General features: G+C 37.3%; 1 protein-coding gene across 1 annotated transcript in view; it reads left to right on the plus strand.

The window, feature by feature from the left end:
- Positions 1-24,273, plus strand: part of LOC136863674 (polypeptide N-acetylgalactosaminyltransferase 16) — a 249,248-nt gene that overhangs the window by 59,125 nt on the left and 165,850 nt on the right. Inside the window, exon 7 of the mRNA XM_068226032.1 lies at positions 494-615. Coding sequence (XP_068082133.1) covers positions 494-615 — 122 coding nt within the window. The remainder of the gene's footprint in view (positions 1-493; positions 616-24,273) is intronic.

Consider the following 24,273-nt stretch of genomic DNA (forward strand, 5'->3'; position numbering starts at 1 on the left):
AACCTTTGTTGGTGTGGTATCGACTTAGGAGCTGTTACAACATTAAGGGTGGGACAACACACTGTTGACATAGGAACAGAAATATTTAATACTTTACACGGACCACAGGATGGAAGTGAAAATGAGTATCCTGCAAAAAGCAGGACATCTGATCACCTTGTGCTATGGTAGCCTAGATCATATTTGTTCTGTTGGAAAGAATTATGGGTTCAATTACCACTGGTGTCTAGTTGGCCATTTTTGTTCTGTATATGTACTTGACATGTCCTAATGCTGTAAGTTGAAGGTTATTTCACATACAATGCAGTCGTGAAAACTAAATATTCACATTTTAAACTTATTTTTATTCTTTGCCATGCATAATAATTGAATGTAAATATTCTTGTTTGAATAAAATTCTGATTCATGATGTTCATTTTACATTAGCAAGAAACAACCTAGAAAACAAAAATGCATAATGTTCAGAAAATTTACACACTGCTTTTATGATTAGGGCTTATAAGATCTCGAATCCGAGGAGCCCAGGAAGCCAAAGGTGACTACTTGATGTTCTTGGATAGTCACTGTGAAGTGAATGTCGGCTGGCTGGAACCACTTCTCAGTCGAATCATCCAGGTAGTGTAACTGATGCTTTCCTATCTTGAATGGTCTTCCTAATTTAACAGCTTATCTTTAAGCTTGTGCACAAAGGAAATGTTAATGAATTAATAAGTTGAAAGTAAAATATCTTGTGCAATTTACCAGTGCAGACCTAAATACTTAAGACTGTTAGTAAATTCTTAGTAAATTCCTATAGACTTCTTCTAGATTTTGAATATCCTGATTTCAACACATGATTGCAATGATCATCATTTCAAAATTTGATTGAACTAAGCCTAATATCTTAAATACTGTAAATGTACAGATGATGAGATATTAGCAGTTATATGATTCTCTGTGATTATATAGAAACACTCTGTGATGAAGTAAATTTGTTTGAAACAAGGGAGTAAAGCATATGATCATAGATTTAAAGATGCATGAAACTAATATTGGAGCTTGTTATTCTAAATTATTCTAAATTAAGTTTATGAAGAGTATGGAGCTCTAAATATTTGCCAGTGAAGTCACTAATGTAGGGAGTAACAATACATTTTTAACTTATCAACATAAAAAGATAGAAACATGAATAGGCACACTACAGGTCAGCCTTGAAGGGGAAGTAACAGAAAAGGAGAGAACAACAAACATGAAAACACAAAACGACAAGGACAATCTTCTCACCTTCATACACTGTCATATATATATAAAACTAGCAAGATACCCGTGCTTCGCTACGGTATTATACTGAAATTTATAATTGAATGCTTATTGTTTTAGATATATAATCTGTCGAAATTCGCGATCTGACTCGTTTTTTGCGAGAATCCACCAAAATTCCCGATCTGACTCGTATTCTATTAGATTACGGCACGTTTCCTCCCATTTTTCAATCTTCCTTTCCAGCAATCGATTCCGTACGTCCCGGTCTGTAAATCTTTGCCATCTCTTCCTATAATCATTTTTAATATGGATAAAATCCTTCAGAAGATACGGCGTGGTGTCATACTGGGTGCCTTGGCGGCACTGAACCCGCGGCTGGATTGCATTCTTAGTCATTGCCCATCCAGGAGCCGTTTCTAGCGCGGATCGCACATTTGACGACGGTCCGGACCATTATTATTATTATTATTATTATTATTATTATTATTATTATGTGTTGCTGGAATGAATGATGACAGGGAAAACCGGAGTATCCGGAGAAAAACCTGTCCCGCCTCCGTTTTGTCCAGCACGAATGTCACATGGAGTGACCGGGGTTTGAACCACGGAACCCAGCTGTGAGAGGCCGGCACGCTGCCGCCTGAGCAACGGAGAATCCTTCATTAAGGACAGTAAAATCAATTGGTCTCACCTCCTTTTACACCCCACTGCCGATAAATTTATTTACCCCCCCCCCCCGAAAATATTTAAAAGAAGGCGTATTTCTTTAAGTTTAAAGGAGATTCCAAACACCAATGTTCACGTCTATTACCTCCAGTTTTGAGATATATGTATCCCCATAAAAATAATTCACTTTTTTCACTTCATTTCACACTGCTCCCTAAGTGAACTTTCCCGCAAAAAATACTTGTTTGTTTAATAGTAAAGGATCTTCTGACTACCAATTATCGCGACTCTAACGTCTTCAGTTTTTGATTTTTGTGTCCACATGAAAGGAATTCAACTCCCTTGCACTCCCGCCCCCAAAAATGGTTTCTCCTACAAAACGCGTTTTTCTTTGTTTTTAAAGGAGATCCAAATACGAATTTTCACGTCTGTAACAACTTTAGTTTTTATTAGATGTATGTATTCTAATACAATTAATTTTTCAATTCTTTCACCCCCCCACTTCATTGGATTTTCCGAGAGTACGTGTTTCTTTACTTTTAAAGCAGATTGCAAATATCAAATTTCACGTCTATAACATCTTCATTTTTGAGATATCAGTAGCCTAATTAAAAGAATTCAACACCATTTTCAGTCACTTTTACCCCCCCCCCTTCACCCAAGTGGTATTTCCGAAAACTAAAAATACACGTTTCTTTATGTTTAATAGAGATAAAAAACCATTTTTCACTTCTGTAACATGTTAAGTTTTTTTAGATTTACCATAAAAGTTCTCATTTAAAAATTTCACCCCTTTTGAGTTCCCCTTAAGTTGAGTTTCCAAAAACAAATCACCTATGTTTCTTTACATTTACAGGAGATTCCAAACACCCACTTTTTACGTCTGTAACATTTTACGTTTCCAAGATATTCTGTAGATATAGTCTTTCAAAAAATTCACCCCAATTTGTCACTCCTATTTAACCGCCATTAATTGGATTTTCCAAAAACTAAAAAATACGTGTTTCTTTATTTTTAAAGGAGATCCCTTATACAAATTTTCAGTTCTGTAATATCTTCCGTTTCTGAGATATATGTATCCTCATTATAGGCATTCAACCCATTTTTCACCCTTTTACACCCCTCCTATTGGGATTTACAGGAAACAAAAAATACGCATTTGTTTATTTTTAGAGGAGATTCTAACTACCAATTGTTACATCTGTAAATTTTAACGTTTTAAGATAACATGTCCTGACTGACTGACTGACTGACTGACTGACTCATCATCGCCGAGCCAAACTACTGGACATAATGAAGTGAAATTTTGGGGATACATTTATATTAGGGTGTAGGTGTTCACTAAGGGAGGATTTTTGGATGTTCCATCACTAATGATGTCAAAAGGGGGGTGAATTTTTAAAATGAGGATATCTATACATCAAAAACTTAAAAGTTAACAGATGTAAAAATTGGTATTTGGAATCTCCTTTAAAATAAAGAAACACATACTTCTTTGTTTCCAGAAAATCCCATTAAGGGGGTTGAAGAAGGGGAGAAAAGGGGTTGAACACCTTTTATGAGGAGACTTAAATCTCAAAAACTGAAGATGTTACAGAAATGAAAATTGGTATTTGGAATCTCCTTTGAAAATAACGGAATACGTATTTTTGTGTTTTTTGGATAATCCAATGAATAGGGGGTGAACAGGAGTGACAAAAGGGTGAATTTTTAAAAAGATTATATCTGCAAATTATCTCGACATGTAGCATATTACAGATTTGACTGGTATTTTGAATTTCCTGTAAAAGTGAAGAAATATTTTTTTTTCTTCAGAAAATCCACTTAAGGGGAACTGAAAAAGGGGTTTATTTTTTTATATGAGCATATCTACAGTATATCTCAGGAATTTAACATGTTGCAGACATGAAAATTGGTATTTGTAATCTCCTTTAAAAATAAGGAAACATGTATTCTTCTGTTTTCAGAAAAAACCTTAATGGGGAGGGGGGTGAAAGAATTGAAATATTAGTTGAATTATTTGTATGAGAATATATATACCAAACAAATCTAAAGAAGATGTTACAAATGTCAAAACTCGTATTTGGAATCTCCTTTAAAAATAAAGAAACATGCATTTTAGTGTGGGGGGATCAACTTGGTAAGGTGGGGGATGAAAACGGAGATTAATTCCTTTTACAAGGATACATATATCTCAAAAACTGGAGATATTACTGTTGTGATAATTCGTATTTGGAAGCTCTTTTAAAGAAACGGGTACTGTTTGTTTTTGGAAAATTCACTCAAGTGGAGAGTGTGAAAGGAAGTGAAAAAAAAAAGGATTCTTTTTCTGGAGAAACTTATATCTCGAAACTGAAGGTTACAGATGTGGAAGTTTGTATTTGGAATCTCCTTTAAAAATAAAGAAATATACAGTTTTTGGGTGGAGGAAACCAACTTAACGGGCAGGGGTGGAGTGAAAAAGGAGTTGAATTTTTTTCATGAGGACACTTGTATCTATACCTCGGATTTGTAGGTGGTAATAGGTTAGAATCCAACGTAATTTGGTTTGTAGGAAGTGTCATGCAACCCGTTGTACCATAATGTAGGAAGAGTAGCATAAATTCATGGAGTTCTATAGGCTGTACCCCGAATATCTATGCCAATCTCATAGCATAACTTTTGTACAGTGTAGGGTATACTTGTTACTGGCATTCTAACCTATCAGTACCTAATAATCCGGACTCTACTTATATCTCGAAAACTGAAGATGTTACAGACATGAACATTTGTATTTGGAATCTGCTTTAAAAATAAAGAAATTTGGGGGTGGAGGTGGTGAAAAAGGAGTTTAATTCCTTTTTATGAGGATACATATTTCTCAAAACTGAAGATATTACAGTTGTGACAACTGGCATTTGGAAGTTCCTTTATAAATAAAGAAACATGCATTTTTGCTTTTTGGAAAATTTACTTAAGGGGAAGGGTGAAGGAAGTGAAAATATTAAATTATTTTTTTGGAGAAACTTATATCTCAAAAATTTAATGTTACACATGTGAAAATTAGTATTTGGAATCTCCTTTAAAAATTACAAAAACACACATTATTTAGAAGGGGGGGGGGGGGGAATCAACGGGCCTGGGTGAAAAAGGAGTTGAATTCTTTTTATGAGGATACTTATATCTTAAAAACTGAAGATGTTAGAGGCATCAACATTTGAATTTGGAATCTTCTTTCAAAGTAAAGAAACAAGTGTTCCTATGTCTTCAGAAAATCCTTTCAAGCGGGTGAATGAATTTAAAAATTAGTTGAATTCTTTGTAAGTTTTGAGGATACTTATATGTCAAAAACTAAAGATATTGGTATTAAAGACATAAAAATTTGTATTTGGAATCTCCTTAAAAAATAAAGGAACACACATTTTTGGAGTGGGGGTGGGGGAAATCAACTTAACGTGCTGGGGTGAAAAATGAGCTGAATTACTTTTTTGAGGATACTTATATGTCAAAATCTGAAGATGTTACAGACATGAAAATTAGTATTTGGAATCTCCTTTAAAAATGAAGAAACACGCATTTTTGTTTTTTGGGAAAATCAACGTAAGGGGTGTGGGGTTGAAAATAAGTTAATAAGGGGTTGAAATGTGTTATGAGGGCACATTATCTTAAAAACTGAAGCTGTTACAGACATGAAAGTTGGTATTTTAAATTTCCTTTCAAAGTAAAGAAACACATATATTTTGCTCTCGGAAAGTCCACTTAAGGCGGGAGAGGGGTTGAAAGAAGTGAAGAAGAAGTTGAATTATTCTTATGAGTGTACTTTTATCTCAAAAACTGAAGGTGTTACAGACGTACGGACATGAAAACTGGTATTTGGAATCTCCTTTAAAAATAATGAAACACGTATTTTTTTTGTTTTCGGAAAATCCAATTAAGGGGCTGGAAAGTATTGGAAAAGCGGGTGAATTTTTTTTAATGAGTACCGGTATATCTATATTATATGTCAAAAAATTAACATGTTAGAGACAAGAAGCTTGGTATTTGGAAAGTCCTTTCAAATTACAGGAGCATGTACATTTTTGTTTTCACACAAGGCACTTAATGGGGGGTAAAAAGAAGTAAAAAGTAGTTGAATTATTTTTTATGAGGATAGTTATATCTTAAAAACTGAAGATGTTACAGACGTGAAAATTGGTATTTGGAATCTCCTTTAAAAATAAACATTTATGTTTGTTTTCAGAAAATACACTTCCTTTGCCACTGTCATTATTATACAGGGGGGAAAAAAATTGTGTACAAAACTGAAACAATTTATTTAATACAGAGACTGCAAAGAGGCCTAGGGGACGGCCTAGAATGAGATGGAGGAGCTCTGTTGTGGACTGTATTGCAAATAGAGGAGTCAATAGCAATGAAGTACTAGAAGAGGAATGGTGGAAAGATCAAGTAAGGTGGATTAATTAAGGGATGTCAAACACATTTTTGTAAAGAAAATGAAAGTTGTTTTGTGGCGACCAGACCAAATTTTAAAATGAACCTTCAGCCTTCTTTCAGCCTCACCCCATATCCAAGATGATCTTTCATCAAGCCTAACAGTCACATTCAGACATTCACCAAGCCTCAAAAAGATTCTCACTCACTATGAACCACATTAACTCCCACCCCCCTTCTGGAGCTTACCCCTGTTAACACAATGGCTGCAAGCAAGACCTTTAACTACCAACTCCTGCCAAACAAATGTGTGGCCAGCGCAATACCTGCAAAACCCACAACATGGATCTTGCTGTTCCCATTCATACCCACCTCCATCAATCCCCCTTTGATGAATATGATAAATCCAAAATTTATCTGCACCCTGTTTCCCTTAGAGATTCCGAAATTGGAGATCAACTGGTAATTAGGATTAGGAAAGCACTCAACCCTCACATAAGTTAACTGTTTCTATTTTCTATTCTCTTTTCTTGCTTATTCCCCCTCTCCATTACCCTGCAACAGTGCCTAATTTTCAACAACGGTCACCACCATTCTTACTCTATCCTCCACCGACAAAGGCTATAGCTGAGAATTTTCGGATTGCGAGTTTCTTTTATTACTCTATCCACACGTGCTTGCATGGTAAGTTACTGATCTTTATCTGTTTCCTATATGTATTTATACAATTAACTCGGCAGTGTGGAGTGCCGTACTAAGTACAGCATGCCCCAAACTTTGGCAGGTGTGGAATGCCATAGTTATATACAATGTGCAGCCTCTGCATTATGCTACCATCTCTCATTGAGACTGTAAACTAAGTTAAACTTTCTTTTATACAGGCATAATTGTTTCCTCTTCCTATTGGTAGTGATATCAACTCACTCTTATCAACTGTCTCTTTTCCTGTGAGCAACTTGAAAGTCATGAATTTTTGGTGTTGTGGCAACCAATCTTGGTGGGATTCTGTAAATTCTCTGATGAAAGTACTTTTTTGCTTTTGTAGTTACAGTTACAATAATTCAGGTGATGGTGATCTTAATAACAATGACAGTTCATTGATAAGGCATGTTGTTGTGGTGGAAGTGAATGCCAAAAGTGGAGGTGATACCAGCGAGGTGTGTGATGTTCAGCCGCGTGCTTGCGCATTAGGTGTCTATTATATTCCAGTGGGAAGGTATATCTACTTAAGTGGTTCAGAGGGAGATATTTTGTGGTGCATGGTTGAAGAAGTGCATTACCAACATTTTTTTGTGTATGTACCAAAATTGCTATGTTAAAGCAGTTCCAATATCACATTTTGTGCTCCCAACTCACGGTGATAAGCGACCTCTTTCTGCACTAGCGAGTGACATGACGCCCATAAAACATAAAAACTGTCTTACATTCACACACAGGATCGTCTTCGTCCTTCAAGGTCCCACGTCGCTGTATTCTCCCTAGCCGCTAAGCTGGGCTACTCGCATCCACTGACACTATCACTCCAACAGCGCTCAGCCCTCCACAGCGCTGTCACTCACAGGACTGGCCCTTATCACTCTCAGACTGAGCTCAAACTGAACCAGCTCTCTCTTTATTAAAGACCAAACATTCCAGTATGGTTTGACACGTGGATACATGTAGAAAACTCTCAAGGCAGAAAGCTCCACTTCCGCGCTCTCATAATTTCCATGCTGATCTCATGCTGCTGCTACGAGGGGACGGGGAAGGGGCTGATCTTACACTAGACTTGTACATGAGTGGTGCAGTCGAAGAGGAAGTGGGTCGGCCATAGTGGATGACGTCACAAGCCCACCCAAAGTGTATGTTTCACACACTGTGTTTTTCAAATTTTACTGGGTTTATCAAATTTAAGATTATATTTTTGGTTGTTCATATCTGGAAAACTATGCTGATGGAATATTGTTTTGAAGCTGTATTCAGTTACAGGGTTTATTTTATTCTTCAAATTTTATTTTCTACTCTAATTCAGATAAGATCTTTAAAAGTGCTTTGGAAAATCATCAGGATGCAATGAACATCAATGGTGTTTTGACTGATACAATCAGGTATGTTGATAACATGGTTATCTTGTCTGACAGGCACAGCAATATGCAAGAAATTCTGCATAGTACAAATGCAGTAAGTGAAAAAATGGGTCTGAAAATAAATGTTTACGATCTTCATTAAACAAGTCCATCACATATACAGGTTATTCTTAGGCAATGAACAGATTGAAAGAGTGAGTAGCTTGAAATATTTGGGAGCCTGTATCAATGAGCAGCTAGATCCTGAAAAGGAAGTGAAGCACATCGATTTCAATGGTATGAAATGCCTTCACAAAAATTAAGGCAGTCCTCTTTAAACTAAGGCCAAAGATGCTGAAAGGGTAAATTTGGACAGTTTTACTTTATGATGTGGAAAGCTGAACCCTTGAAAGTTCATTGTTTGAACACCTGGACTCTTTAAAATGAGGACTCCTCATAGAATATTAAAAAATATTATGGGATAATTGATTGACAGATGACGTTAAATGGAGTAAGAGTGGGTCCATCTATTCACTACACAATTATCAGGGGCCGATGACCTTCAATGTTAGGCCCCTTTAAACAACAAGCATCATCATCATCACAATTATCAATGACAATATAAACATATTTTCATTAAAAATCATTGGCTATATTCTCATTAAAAAATAAATGTGACTAGTTTCAACCTTAAGTTTGAGGTCATCCTCATGCTCAGTGGTCTGATCTTTGAATGTACCTTTACCAGCGTATACTTTTATTTTGTAGGTATAGCCCATGTCACTGCACAACTTAAATTCTTTAACCATCTCCCTCGGATCTTTGAGGCTATTCAAATGCAACTTTCCAGACACATATATATATATTTTTACAACTCCAGATCTGTAGAGCCAACGTTTGAACAGTAATAAATATAAAACTACTACTCTTATAAAACTGTACCTTTTAGGAGGATTGCATGTAACACTGTGGTAAAGGAAAATTAAAATTTCAATAACCAAAATTGGGCAGATTAATTCTGATGGATAAAAATAATTTGGAAAATTTACAGTGGACGATTTGAACAACTGCAGAGACATAACTCATAGTTCAAATATAAGTTTTGTTCTTATTTCTAAGGGCATATTTACTTTTGAAAAGTTTATTTCCACTATAATACAAATCGCACTTGTTTGTATTGTCTGCCGAAAGTTGAAAAAGTCCTCTCCAAAATACAACGAAAACTAGTCGAACACACTTGATCCTACCGGTAAGTTGTGGAAAACACCTTGATATCAGTGAAGGGATCGGGTGCGATATAATCCAAATTTTTAGACCATTGTACCGGCATAGGCCTAATTTGTTGAGATAACTTCGCCGGCGGAGGTCCATTATCTTCCTACATTTAACACTCCTCATCTTCAAATCCTCCGATTTCTATTTCAAAATCACTATGACCACTGCTGTAGCTATCACTTTCATCGGTATAACCTCCTAAATCAAGACATTTGTCCTGCAAATACGGTATTTGCCCATCCATAACACAACCCACCGGTCACTGTGCCATCATTTCTGTTTACATCGAGTGCGTCCTTGCCGCAATACGTGTGTCACATATTTCCAAACATATTTAAACTACTATCGAAAGATCACTAAACATTATGATACATAGCGATCTTTTATAAATACTCCGTGCTAAGAGTTCCAGGAGTTAACTCTAAAATTCACCAAGAGATGGCAGAGGTGTATGCTCCTAAAACACAGGTATGACCTAGTACGATATATAACGGAATGCAAATCTTTTTTTTGCTACGACTTAGAACGATGTATTAGGGAGGGGGTTAACACCATACCTGTAGACCTTACCAGGCATAAATTGCCAGAATGATAAGTGACCCCTCCAAAGAATCATTGATTCTTCATCTACAAGATTTTCACCTGGAATTTTGGCACTGATAAATTTCTTATGCATGATATCTAACAGTGGTTGAATCTTGTGCAGGTTTCAAGCAAGAGCATAGTTTTACAATAGAAAAATCTTTGTTAATCTCTTTTTCAATACAAAAGTGTCCATCTGTGTTAGATGGAACAATGGAGGAACACAGATGGACACTTTTGTATTGAAACGAAGGCTAACATAAAGACTTTTCTATTGTAAAGTGATAGCCTTCAATATGGAATGAGACTTATAACATGCATCATTTGCAGCAAAGTGCCAGAATCAAAGTGGTAACTGAAAACAGTTTCTTGGCTTTGCCTTACCAGCTACACTAATTGCATATACAGACTACTGGCTCCAGTAATTTGATAATGGAGGCATTCTTACGAGACCCATCCACAGTCTCACACCTATAAAAATATTCATATCGTCCTTTGCAGTATCAGGTCACTCATTTCAAATGACTAGACTGTTTAATCTGTGTAGATGCCAGTGTATGAGTTACATTCAGATTAGTTTGTAGTACCATCAAATCAAGAACTTCATCTGTTAGGAACAGTCAGTAAAATTCATATGGTGTGGTTGTAGAAGTATCATTTGAAGCATTAGAAACTCCTGGCTTTTAAAAGGAATATCTTTCTGTGCCCCTACACAAGGACCCCAGTATTATTGTCCACATGATTGTCTACAACATTTGCACCCATAACATTACTTTCCATATCGCCATGGTCATCTACATCACTCGATCCATCCGTCATGCTCTCACTGGAGTTATCATCATTAGTGTTCACTGTCATCAACACTTAAATCTTCCTTTCCATCAGAATCCATAATTCACAAATATCCACACCACTAATACTCTCTTTGGCAAGTTGCTTACCATTTCCACCAAGAATATTACCTATATCTTCCATTACGTTGTATTTTTGCACAACTATACAAATAAAATTATAATTTGCATGTAAACAAAGAATAAACAATGTTTGGCATGCTTACACTTGTGAGAATGACCACTGGCGAGTCAGTGGTTTTGGAAGAATACTGTGGCACCATATGGTGACACTCAGTAGAAATACATAACTGGAATGGACCATGTACTTCACTCTTCACATAGTACAAATGTAACATGCATAGATGTCATAGCTGATCTTCAACAGTGCATTGCCCAAAGTTCAGCTGTGCCAACATCTGGTGTCATGCTGTCTCAGATTAGAAGATCAGTGTGACACTGTATGGCAGCACTTGGTACCCAACATTATAAATTTTACCTGTTAATGCGAGACTTGGCACTGCTCCTCACTATCAAGGCTCCCAAATTCAGGTGTGATAGATATAGAAGCATTTCGCAGATGATTGTCGATGGTTTGGGATTGTGTTACACATTTCACATACTTCATTCTGGAGAACGCTGTCGCATATATACGTGCTGCCAAAAATTGATCAGAATAATTGCATGCAATACCGGGATACTTTGCTCTGAGGACATATTTGCAATAGAATTCTTATAAAGGAACACTTTAACTTACTTTTCAGGTTTGATAAGCACTAAAAATCAACACACTCCATTTGCAAATTCTCATGGATCTCTTCTGTACCAGTGGAGAACAGAGAGGAAAACAGATTGAAACTGTTAAGATTTTCTTTGAAGCTTGAAATCTAGTATTGAATTTCTTCTCAATTCTGATAAAATTCCTACATACTTTTGAACATTACATTTTTTCAGTATGAAATGCACTAAGTTATTGCTTGAGATTTCCAAAGCCGTAATTTGTTTCAAAGGCCATTATGTGGTCAAATATAGAAGTGATAAACTGATCTTTATCTCGTAGAAGCAAATTTAGTTCATTTTAATGTGTTACGATATCATCTATGAAGGAAAAATCTCGCATCCAAGATGGGTCATTAAGTTTGATAATAGGTTTTCCCTTTTCCTCCATAAATGTCTTTGCTTCTTTAAGATTTAATGCTCACTTAAATAATTTACCTTGGCTGAGCCACCTGGCTTCTGTGTGACAAAAACAATGTCTTCCACTTCTAAGTCGAGACTCTTCAAGCAATTCTGAAGTTCTCTGTGTCACAGATGTTGAAATTTTAACAACTTTCAAGACATTATTTGAATTCATTGATTTGGCATAGATTTTCTTGGTTTAACAAGCAATGGTAAACTCATGTCCTCATCCTGAGGTGCAGCTATTTTAAGGCACACCCCCATTGGTGGTGAGCTGCATGTACCATTTTAACCACATACCAGCCCTCCTCCCATTCTTAAATCTTCAGCAGTACCAGGAATCAAGCCTGGGCACTTGAGGACAGCAACTAATATCGCTAGCCACTATTCTAGAGAGCCGGACTGTAGTAAGCAACAACATTATACTACAGCAGGTGTGCTCAACGTACGGCCCGCGAAGGCATTTTATGTTTTTCATAGATACCAGAAAAACTAGACAATAAAAACTTGATTGTAATGTATGCTGAAAGGGAATTTTATTATTCATAGCTTTTTCTTGACATTATGTTTCTTTTACTGGGCTGTAGAAAAGTTTTAAGATGCATAATTATTCCCACCTTAAATGCAGGTAAGGGTTAAACTTCATCCGTTCATTTCTTGGAATTAGAGCTGCAGACTTCTCTGGAGAGTGAAAGACCTCCTGCATTCCATGGGGGATTAAATAGGTACAGTTATCTTGGGACATCCATAGGAAATGGCCAGTTTATACCCGGAAAGTGCTTTGAACAGTTCTTTGAGGTTTAGTACTTTACTGTGATCTAGCGTTCTTATGAACTGCTGTCATTCAAAGTAGTTTTAATACCGTAATTTATTTGTGTCCAAAAATGTCCCTTTCCAAATGTAGAAAAGTGGATAGTGAGTGCCATGTTTTTAAAGAAAAATTGACTCACGGCTATTTTTGTATTGAGAAAAATTTGAAAGTAATGTGTCTGATATGCAAGAAAAATATCTCAGTTTTTAAAGAATACAACATCAGCCGGCATTATGATTCGAAGCACAAATCTATATACCGGGTGGTACAGCTGCCCCTGTTTTTTCCAAACATATGCAACCAGCTAGGAATTAAATGCCCCTTAGTCCCATCTTATGCAACATCTTACAGCAATTTTATGTGCAGTTAGTCTGATATAGACTTCCCCGCACAATGCAAAAACGGTACAAGAGGCAGTAAGTTAGGCTCTTCTCAAAAAACACTGTACCATTTTATGTTGAGTGGAGTCAAATACTCCAGTCATGTTTACAAAATGTTACTGTACTGTACAAACCATAGCCACTCCTTTAGCCGTCGGTAGAGAATTGCGCACCTGATTGATTCAAGAGGCCATTTTCTTTCGACAGAAAAGGGTGGTCTGGTATCATAAAAAACATAATAGGTTAGTACCAATTACAGACATGTCAATTCACCACCATTTTGTGTAGTCTCATCACAATGAAACTGATAGAAACGTGTTTTTCACAGTATTTTATAATCTATGGCACACAAATGTCGTACAGCAGATGTGATAGCATACGCCATGTAATTACTACTGTTACAACATTCAATAAAGTCATAAAACTTGGCCATAAGGCTGTAACACGTCAGTAACTTTACGAAGCAAAAACTTTCGCTCTCCCGTGAATACAGAGTTGTAAGAGCTACACGTTAAAGCAGGAAGTAGCTGCGCGAATTAGGCATGTTAGATGTACCTGGATAAGCTAGAGGGAGCAGTGAGGGTACGAAACCTTATTGAGTCATGCCTTTTAAAATTTTTATTTCATACACTTCTAGGCATCCTTCACAAAGACTTTACTTTTCTGAAATCTCAGATATTCTTCTAAGGAAGTTATAGTAAACAGACATAATAATTATTGCCACTTAAGCACTGACTATGGTCAAATTCATTGTGAATACCACCTGAACCTTAATGCAGGACTCATTTAACCAAGTAATAGTTATGTACTCTACTCATAGGGAATGGTTACATCTATCTGGGCTTGAGAGAGAAATGATTCTTTAGCACGCTGTGGTATATGCAGCAAGGAAAACCTGTCTGCACATTCGAGTTCAGAACTTATAATTTTTTTAATAATATTGGCTTTACATACCACTAAATATTTTGACGGTTTTGGGAGATGCCAAGGTGCTGGAATTTAGTCTCATAGGAGTTCTTTCATGTGCCAGTAAATCTACCAACATGAGGCTGATGTGTTTGAGCACCTTCAAATACCATCGGACTGAGCCAGGATCGAACCTGCCAGGTTGGGATCAGAAGGCCAGATCCTCAACCATCTGAGCCACTCAGCCCGGCAGTTCAGAACTTATTAGTTTCAAAGAGATAGCATAGATTATTCCATTAATATAGACATACGAGACATACTCTTCATTGCCTGGAGTGGCTACATGGTACTAATCACAGACGGCATATGATTTTTCCGATGGATTCAGAGTTCGAATTTAGCTGCGAGCTTTTCATTTTTATTATTATGCTCTTAATGCATTCGTAGTTAAGATTTAACTTATTAAGGTTTAACTTCTTTAAGTCTCAAAGGTCACTTTTCACATTTAGAAAGAAAGCATACATCAGAAAGAAAGAAATACATGCGACTTTTATATAGCAAACTTCTACAACAAATGAAGTGCACTGCACTTATTGTCAGCATTATGACACACCCATTCAACCAAACAACTGCGCACGTTTGTCTAGAAGAATGACTGGACTTCATATGTGAGGCACATGAAATAGCACATAGTAATCTTTATAGCTAAATGCAGGCAGATTCCACCACATATGCTGCAGCAATCAAGAATATCTGGCCTCTACCATACTCAGATATGTATTAACGAAGGAGGTGATCTTTCTGAACATTTCCTTCACTGAAAGAATGGCCAAACACAAACCCATGGCACCCCTGTCGGTAATAGCTTATTTTACTGCAAAGAGCTCTTTTAAGAGCTACTTAGGAATGAACATAACAGAGTACCTGCAACATGAGAACTGATCATGATTTAGACTCATCTTCAACAACGTGACTCACAAGAACATTTAAGAACAAAATTAAAAAATCATCCTATAATTGACTCAAACCTCCGACTAACGAGCACCGCTTTCCTCCTGTTAGTTCAAGCACACTCGGCCATCACCAGCTGTCGTTCGTCATCATTATATCAACACTACTTCTAGTCATTCAGCCATCATATTCTCTATACATGAAGTTTCTGTGATACAGAATTTTCATGATTCATTACAATCACTTGGTCTTTTATCGTTAATGATGATTTCGTTGACATGATTAAACAAATTATAGAAAACATAGTAAGACCAGACATCGCTGTGAGTAGCCAAGGTTAATGTTTCTAGGTTTGGCTATAATCTGTGGGTTGCATAAAACTGAGTGAATAGGGGCAGCTGTACCACTCGGTATAATAAATACGATGGGGTATTATGGAAGGAAAATATTTCAAATTCAATAAAAGGTGTCACCACTCAAAAACAGATGTTCACGAAACAGATCGAGAAAAATATAGCTGCAGTTCGTGCTAGCCATAAAGTTGCACATTTATTAGCCGTGAAAGGGAAACCATTTTCTGATGGGGAGTTTGTGAAGAACTGTATACTTTCTGTAATAGAAGAAATGTGTTCTGAAAAGAAACACCTGATAAATTTGGTCAGCTTATCGCGGAGCACAATGACAAGAAGAACAGAAGAACTCAGGGCTAATTTTTGCTCACAACTGCGTGAAAAATCTAAATCATTCAAGTGCTTTTCATTTGCTTTGGATGAAAGTAATGACGTCCGCGATACAGTACAACTTTTAATTTTTATTCGTGGGATTGACAAAGCAAGTGAAATAACTGAGGAGCTGGCATCTTTAAAATGGTTCCATGGAACTACAACAGGCGAGGATTGTTTCTCCAACTGAGTGAAACATTGAAGGATCTCGATTTAAGATGGGATGGATTGGCAGCTATAACAACAGATGGAGCAAGGAATAAGAGTAGTATAAAAACTGGATTGATTGGAAGAATAAGAAATGAATTTACTAACAGAAATACTGATATACCTCTTGAATTATACCGCATCACTCATCAACCAGTGCTATGTGGAAAAGTAATAAATTTACAACATGTGATGAACACAAGGACATCTACAATTAATTATATTCGATTGCATGGACCCAATCATCCGCAGTCCCATTCATTTCTGGCTGAAATTGATTGTGATTACGGCAATTTAATTTAACATAGCGAGGTACGCTGGCTTAGTCGTGGTAATATATTGAAACACTTCTTTCATCTTCGTGAAGAAATAAGCACATTTATGAATATGAAACAGAAAGAAGTGACAGAATTTGGGGACCAAAACTGGATGTGGGATTTGACAATACTCACAGATTTATTACAATATTTAAATATTTTGAATAAGGGATTACAAGGGAAAGGCGTGCTTTTAAATGAAATGTGTAGTTACATGTTAGCATTCCAAAACAAATTGAAATTATTTCAACAGCAATTAGAGAAAGGCACGTTCCCACACTTTTCATGTTGTAATGAGCTTCAAGAAGCAAACTCAAACAGTTCAGTGCCATATGATCAGTTTATTAAGTTGATTGACCTACTGAAGAATGAGTTTGAAAGCAGATTTAAAGACCTTTCTGTGAATGTGGAGAAAATTAATTTGTTCAAAAATCCATTTGCAGTTCATGTTGGTGATGCACTGTGCAATTACTGATTGAATTAATTGAAGTTCAGTGTTGTTCCCAATCAAGGGACAAGTTCGCGGAAGGAGATCTTATTAACTTTTACAGGGCGCTTAGTAATAAAAAATTTCCGGCTTTCTTAAAATTTGCAAGAAAATTCTTGTGCGTGTTTGCGAGTATTTACATTTGTGAACAAACACTTTCAAAAATGAAATTTATAAAATCCAAATTATTTTCCCGGATCAGTGACTAACACCTACATTCCATTCTGAGGGTGGCTGTGTCAAATCTATCTCCAGACATTTCACCACTGTCACTTCAAGCAAAGGCCCAGGCCTCTCATTAATTGGGAAGTTTATCCTAAGTTACCGAGTATTGTTTACTTTTCTCAGTTTGCTTTGTATTGTGGTTCAGGTTATTGTTTATGTTGCCGAATAGCTGTGTGAGAACTTGGTTGGTAATTGGTTGGTGATTGAAGAAGGGGGCACCTGGGTGGGTGGATATATTTGTGTTAGGGAAGGTTGGGGGGGGGGCATTGTTGTTCCCCAGTTTAGGAATCTGCCAAATTAAGTTGAGCACCCCTGTACAACAGAATTATTTTCCATCTTAGCTTCATTGACTTGGAGAAATTTAACTAAGCCTTTTCACCTTCCTAAAAATGCAGTCAGTTATTATACCTGAAAGACTGGTGACTTTCAGTTCAAACCCGTTCAGAGTGTCAATTACACTCCCCCCACCATTAAATCAATTTATTCCACGGTATATTTAGGAGGAACAAGAGCGGCTAATTCTTCTGTAACATTGGAAATATTTATCAACTCCCCTTACAAAGATTTCTAACTGGGCAGTATTGCTAGCATCACAACTCTTATCAAGTGCAAGTGAAAAGCATTCAAAACTTTTGGTTAAACATTGTGAAGTCTCTCTATACTAGTAGCTAACTCATCTATATGGTGAGGTATATTCTGTCTCAATAAGCTTAATTTTGAGAACTGCAGTTTCATGTCAGGGCATATTACTTCAGCAATACTTTCAAGGCATTCTTCAAACAATCTCACTGTCTGAAAATGGTTTTGATTTCTTTTCAGTAATTCCTGCTACTACACAGATCACCATGACAAGGATTCAGATTAAGTGGACACATTCTTAAAACAGTTTGGAGTCCTAATGTCGCTTAATAATGTATTAATTTAAAACTGAAACAACTTCATTACATGTTAATAATAATAATGAAGCCAGTTGAGACTCTGGCCTTCTGATCCTAATTTGGCAGGTTTGATCCCGAAAGCCTTCATAAAATTGACCCTCTAATTGCTCATAGGAAGAAACAGTTTGGAGTCCTAATGTCGCTTAATAATGTATTAATTTAAAACTGAAACGACTTCATTACATGTTAATAATAATAATGAAGCCAGTTGAGACTCTGGCCTTCTGATCCTAATTTGGCAGGTTTGATCCTGCCTCAGTCCAGTGGTTTTTGAAGGTGCTCAAATACGTCAGTCTCATGTTGATAGATTTACTGGCACTTTAAGGTATACCTGTGCGACAAAATTCTGGCAACTCAGCGTCTCCAAAAACCGTCAAAAAGTAGTTAGTGGGATGTAAAAAAAAATAACATTATTACAATAATAATAATAATAATAATAATAATAATAATAATTGTTAAGTGTACAAGGGCAGTAGAGGGGAAGAAGAGGCAGAGCTAAGGTAACTGGACAAATGACCACACAAAAGAGTTTAAATTTTGAATATATTTCCTAAATAATGTTTTGTTCTTTTCTCAAAGCACAACAACAATAATGATTAACAATTGGGAATAAATATTAAAAAGGGATATAATAAAAGTTTAACAATTTAAGCTTTAGAGCTTCATCAACAACTTGGGAGAAGGAACTTCGTTTTCACAGGACCATACAAAACTTTGGTAAGTAGCTTAAGAAGCATGCGCTTCCAGGAATAAGTGTTATATTCCAAAGGAGGATGAAACTCCCAAACTTCAAGCCCATCAGGGGCTAATATCCACATCAAGGTACCTTTTAGTACACTTAAAAGCTACAAGCTTTTATACCATTTGAAACTCGCTGCCCTTATTCAGCAGGGAACACATTTCTGTCAGAAGGATTCAAAAGAAATACGAACAGCTCATACTCCTCAGCCAAGAGTCACTGAACTAGGAGGTTAAATAGCAAAGACCAAAAGTAAAATAGAATAGGATGCTGAAACTATTCAAGCAATCCTGTGACATGGGAGCAATAAAACCTAATGGGGCAGAAGGCCCAATGACACAGAGGATAAGAAATACTACATTATCATTAAGTGCAGAAGTTAATAATTGAAAGCAAGAATGATTGAATTAAATTTTGAGAAACTTAGTCACAATATCACAAAATGAACAAAGGAAACAAGGGTCCATACTCGTGCATCTTTGAGATATTACAAGACACCCACCTGAGTGGTTACACTTCATAGCAAGACATGTTAGGAAACCTACATTAAAATATGGTAAACATGGCTCAACCCTAACCATTACATGCTGGAGGGAAACACTGGTATCTTCCCATTACTGCATGCAAGTAAGTTCACATAATAGAGAAAGAATAATAATAATAATGTTACTTAATTTATATCCCACTAACTACTTTTATGGTTTTTGAAGATGCTGAGGTGCTGGAATTTTGTCCTGTAGGAGTTCTTTTACTGTATGTGCCAATAAATCTACCAACACAACGCTGACATATTTGAGCACCTTCAAGTGCCACCGGACTGAGCCAGGATCAAACCTTCCTAGTTGGGGTCAGAAGGCCAGCTCCTCAACTGTCTGAGCAACTCAGCCCAACTGATAGAGAAAGATTTTAACCACCTACCTTAGAAATTGCCCCAGTGCGCCTGTATCCTTATATGAAGAGAACCTCACTGGTTGCTGCACTGATCAAGATAGTTATATAAGTTCCAAGTTTGCACTTATTTATAGGGGCGAGCAGGGTGGTGATTGGTTGAATTGATTGGAAATAGCAGTAGTGGCAACTTAGAAACAGAGGACTTGCACTAGCTAGTGCCAACCTCTAACAGTTACAATACTCCACTAAAGAGAGTTCATTCCAAGCCCCAGGTGGCACTCAATTCAAAGTAGTGACATCTGTTAACAAACTTGAAAATCATCTGGTCTTCAGAAAGTTCATACTGTCTCCATAAGACTTCACCACCCTCAAGGCATTTAAGGTGTTGCCTATCACTAGGAAGAGGCCTTTCAGATATTACAATAATAATAATAGTAATAATAATAATCTTGTTGATTTTACGTTCACTACTTACTTTTATGGTTAGCAGAGGTATTGAGGGGCCAGAATTTTATCTCATGGGAGTTCCTTTACATGCCGGTAAATCTACTGACCCAGGACTGACGTATTTGAGCACCTTCAAATATCACCGAACTGAGCCAGAATCAAACCTGCTAACTTAGACTTAGAAATCCAGTGCCTTAAATTCTGAGCCACTCACCCTGGTTCACTGCTTTGTTTTCTAATTTCAGTAAGAAAATACTGATTTGTCCACCTGACATGAAATGATATGCCTCCATCTGGAATCTTGCTACTAGGTGCAGGAGCCATAATCACCACTTATTATTAACAATAACTGATATGAACAGATACTATTCACACAGTTTTAAAAAGCACTGGATACTACTTTTGTCACCAACACTGCTACTTAAACACTGACCTGTTACAAACAGAGAATTTGAGAGCATGGAGCTACATTATTATGTTTTGGCTAAAATATAAAACTAATTCAGCACTTTCAAAGGTGGTGTATTACTAGCTTTGAAACTAAGGGTCTTGCTGGCAACTATTGAGTAACAGTAAACAAATAAAATACTAAAATAAACTCTCAAAACATATGGATATCCTTCCTAAGATGGGAAACAGATCTTTAAAATGAATTTAGGGTTCACACAGTGTTATAGTTTCATTCTATTTTAATACAATTTGCTTTATTAAAAATAATATTTCATTTATAAATTCGGGTAAGCTCCACATACAAAGAAGTTGACGAGGTCTGCATGTTGGACAAACCTGACTTAGCCCATAATGATACTTAAAGATAGGTATTGCCCCCAATTTTCCTGAGCTAAGCCCAGCCAGCGAGCGAGAGATCCCGAGGTGGACCGTTCGATCGATGGCTATCACTTTCTAGAGGCATTTAAGGGAAGTTAAGGGTTGATGACCAAGCAGGATAAAAAGAAATGTTAAAACAACACTCTGACATTTATTCACATAAGCAAATAATAAATGAAAATATTCTTAATGATATTCTTTTTTTTTACATAGAACTTCCATAATATTGTATTTCTTCCTCGATTTTGAGTGACACGTGTTCTTAATCTCCAGCCTTTCTGTGCTGTAATGAAAACCAAAGAAAAATTAGGCCTCTTGCCTTTCCAAATCAAAATATTTGATTGAAAGAATTTAAAAAAAATTAACATAGAGGTTCATAAAATAATTAGACAACTGTCTTGCTAACGAGGGTTTTACAATAAATGTGTTCAAAGCTTTACCAATTCAGAGTAGTCTCAACACGTGGTTTTAAGATGAACTCAACTAAATTTATCATTTACAGTATTTAATATTAGTCAATGAAACCAACATGAACTTCAGTAGAAAATGAAAATTGATTTCAAAATTCTCAAAATTAATTAATTATTATTCTGATTATTATTATTATTAATCTCTCATCATTTAATTAACCTATGCTTCACTGTCACACGATCATGTTCTCATTAATTTTCCACTGCATCATTTACCTAACGATCGTCATTAGTATTCCAGAATAATTATTTTCCAATTAATTATTAATGACCTCAAAATTAATTAATTATTATTCTGATTATTATTATTATTATTAATCTCTCATCATTTAATTAACCTATGCTTCACTGTCACACGATCATGTTCTCATTAATTTTCCACTGCATCATTTACCTAACGATCGTCATTAGTATTCCAGAATAATTATTTTCCAATTAATTATTAATGACTTGGTTTCACCATAACTCAAAGTAATCATGCGGCTAACGAACATCTACTTCTGATCTTTGTATTGCATTTCCATTCAAATTAATCTTAAAATCTTTCAAAGTTCAACTATAAATGTGTCAGAAATTTATGTTATCCACGTGTGAGCTAGTTAAATAAATTTTATTTACAAATCGAGTGCCTTCGTAAGATAACGAGATGATCTTTCCTTTTAAATCTCGCTAATGAAGAAAATAAATCCTTTTCTAGTCTTCCTCGACTTAAGTTGATCAAATTTTCCCTTAAGGGCATGAAAATTACTTCTTAAGACAGCACACAACAATGAATGTAATCTGCGTCGCAGCAAGTGCACGACCAGATCAAATTTAATGGGACCAACATGATACAAGAGAAATATATGTATTTACATATACACTGACTGACAGAGCAAATGCAACACCAAGAAGGAGTGGTTCGAAAGGGATGAAAGTTGGGGAAAAAACAGAGACGGCACGGACGAATAATTGATGTTTATTTCAAACCGATATGCAGGTTACACAATGCGCACGGCATCGACTCAGTAGGATGTAGGACCACCGCGAGCGGCGATGCACGCAGAAACACGTCGAGATACAGAGTCAATAAGAGTGCAGATGGTGTCCTGAGGGATGGTTCTCCATTCTCTGTCAACCATTTGCCACAGTTGGTCGTCCGTACGAGGCTGGGGCAGAGTTTGCAAATGGCGTCCAATGAGATCCCACACGTGTTCGATTGGTGATAGATCCGGAGAGTACGCTGGCCACGGAAGCATCTGTACACCTCGTAGAGCCTGTTGGGAGATGCGAGCAGTGTGTGGGCGGGCATTATCCTGCTGAAACAGAGCATTGGGCAGCCCCTGAAGGTACAGGAGTGCCACCGGCCGCAGCACATGCTGCACGTAGCGGTGGGCATTTAACGTGCCTTGAATACGCACTAAAGGTGACGTGGAATCATACGCAATAGCGCCCCAAACCATGATGCCGCGTTGTCTAGCGGTAGGGCGCTCCACAGTTACTGCCGGATTTGACCTTTCTCCACGCCGACGCCACACTCGTCTGCGGTGACTATCACTGACAGAACAGAAGCGTGACTCATCGGAGAACACGACGTTCCGCCATTCCCTCATCCAAGTCGCTCTAGCCCGGCACCATGCCAGGCGTGCACGTCTATGCTGTGGAGTCAATGGTAGTCTTCTGAGCGGACACCGGGAGTGCAGGCCTCCTTCAACCAATCGACGGGAAATTGTTCTGGTCGATATTGGAACAGCCAGGGTGTCTTGCACATGCTGAAGAATGGCGGTTGACGTGGCGTGCGGGGCTGCCACCGCTTGGCGGCGGATGCGCCGATCCTCGCGTGCTGACGTCACTCGGGCTGCGCCTGAACCCCTCGCACATGCCACATGTCCCTGCGCCAACCATCTTCGCCACAGGCGCTGCACCGTGGACACATCCCTATGGGTATCGGCTGCGATTTGACGAAGCGACCAACCTGCCCTTCTCAGCCCGATCACCATACCCCTCGTAAAGTCGTCTGTCTGCTGGAAATGCCTCCGTTGACGGCGGCCTGGCATTCTTAGCTATACACGTGTCCTGTGGCACACGACAACACGTTCTACAATGACTGTCGGCTGAGAAATCACGGTACGAAGTGGGCCATTCGCCAACGCCGTGTCCCATTTATCGTTCGCTACGTGCGCAGCACAGCGGCGCATTTCACATCATGAGCATACCTCAGTGACGTCAGTCTACCCTGCAATTGGCATAAAGTTCTGACCACTCCTTCTTGGTGTTGCATTTGCTCTGTCAGTCAGTGTATACACACACACATTCACACTAGGAAACACGTATTTTATATACATTATTTATATTGAATCCTGTTTTGGCAAGTTTATTCATGATTTTTACGAGTGGTCAGGTCACGTAATATCTAGCAGAAATAATCTGTGTACTGAAATTATTCTTCATTAATGGTGACTAGCGATCGAAGTCATGGGTATCACTTGGTAGAAACACATTTCACATATCAATGTGAGTTCATCTAACTCTTGAAATTATAATGGAAGATTCTATTAAAATCCATAAGCACTACCATCTCTTGGGCTACAGGTTGAAACTATCGCGAGCGTGAGCCTTAATCGTATTATTTTTATTCCCTACCTGTGAAATGCACTCGCAACACGTACTCCAATAATTATAATCTATCTTGCGCTCCCAGTACACAAGAATAAGTCAAATATCATCATTAAATCATCAATCGCTC

Source organism: Anabrus simplex, chromosome 2, assembly GCF_040414725.1.
Source record: "Anabrus simplex isolate iqAnaSimp1 chromosome 2, ASM4041472v1, whole genome shotgun sequence".
Lineage (NCBI taxonomy): Eukaryota > Metazoa > Arthropoda > Insecta > Orthoptera > Tettigoniidae > Anabrus > Anabrus simplex.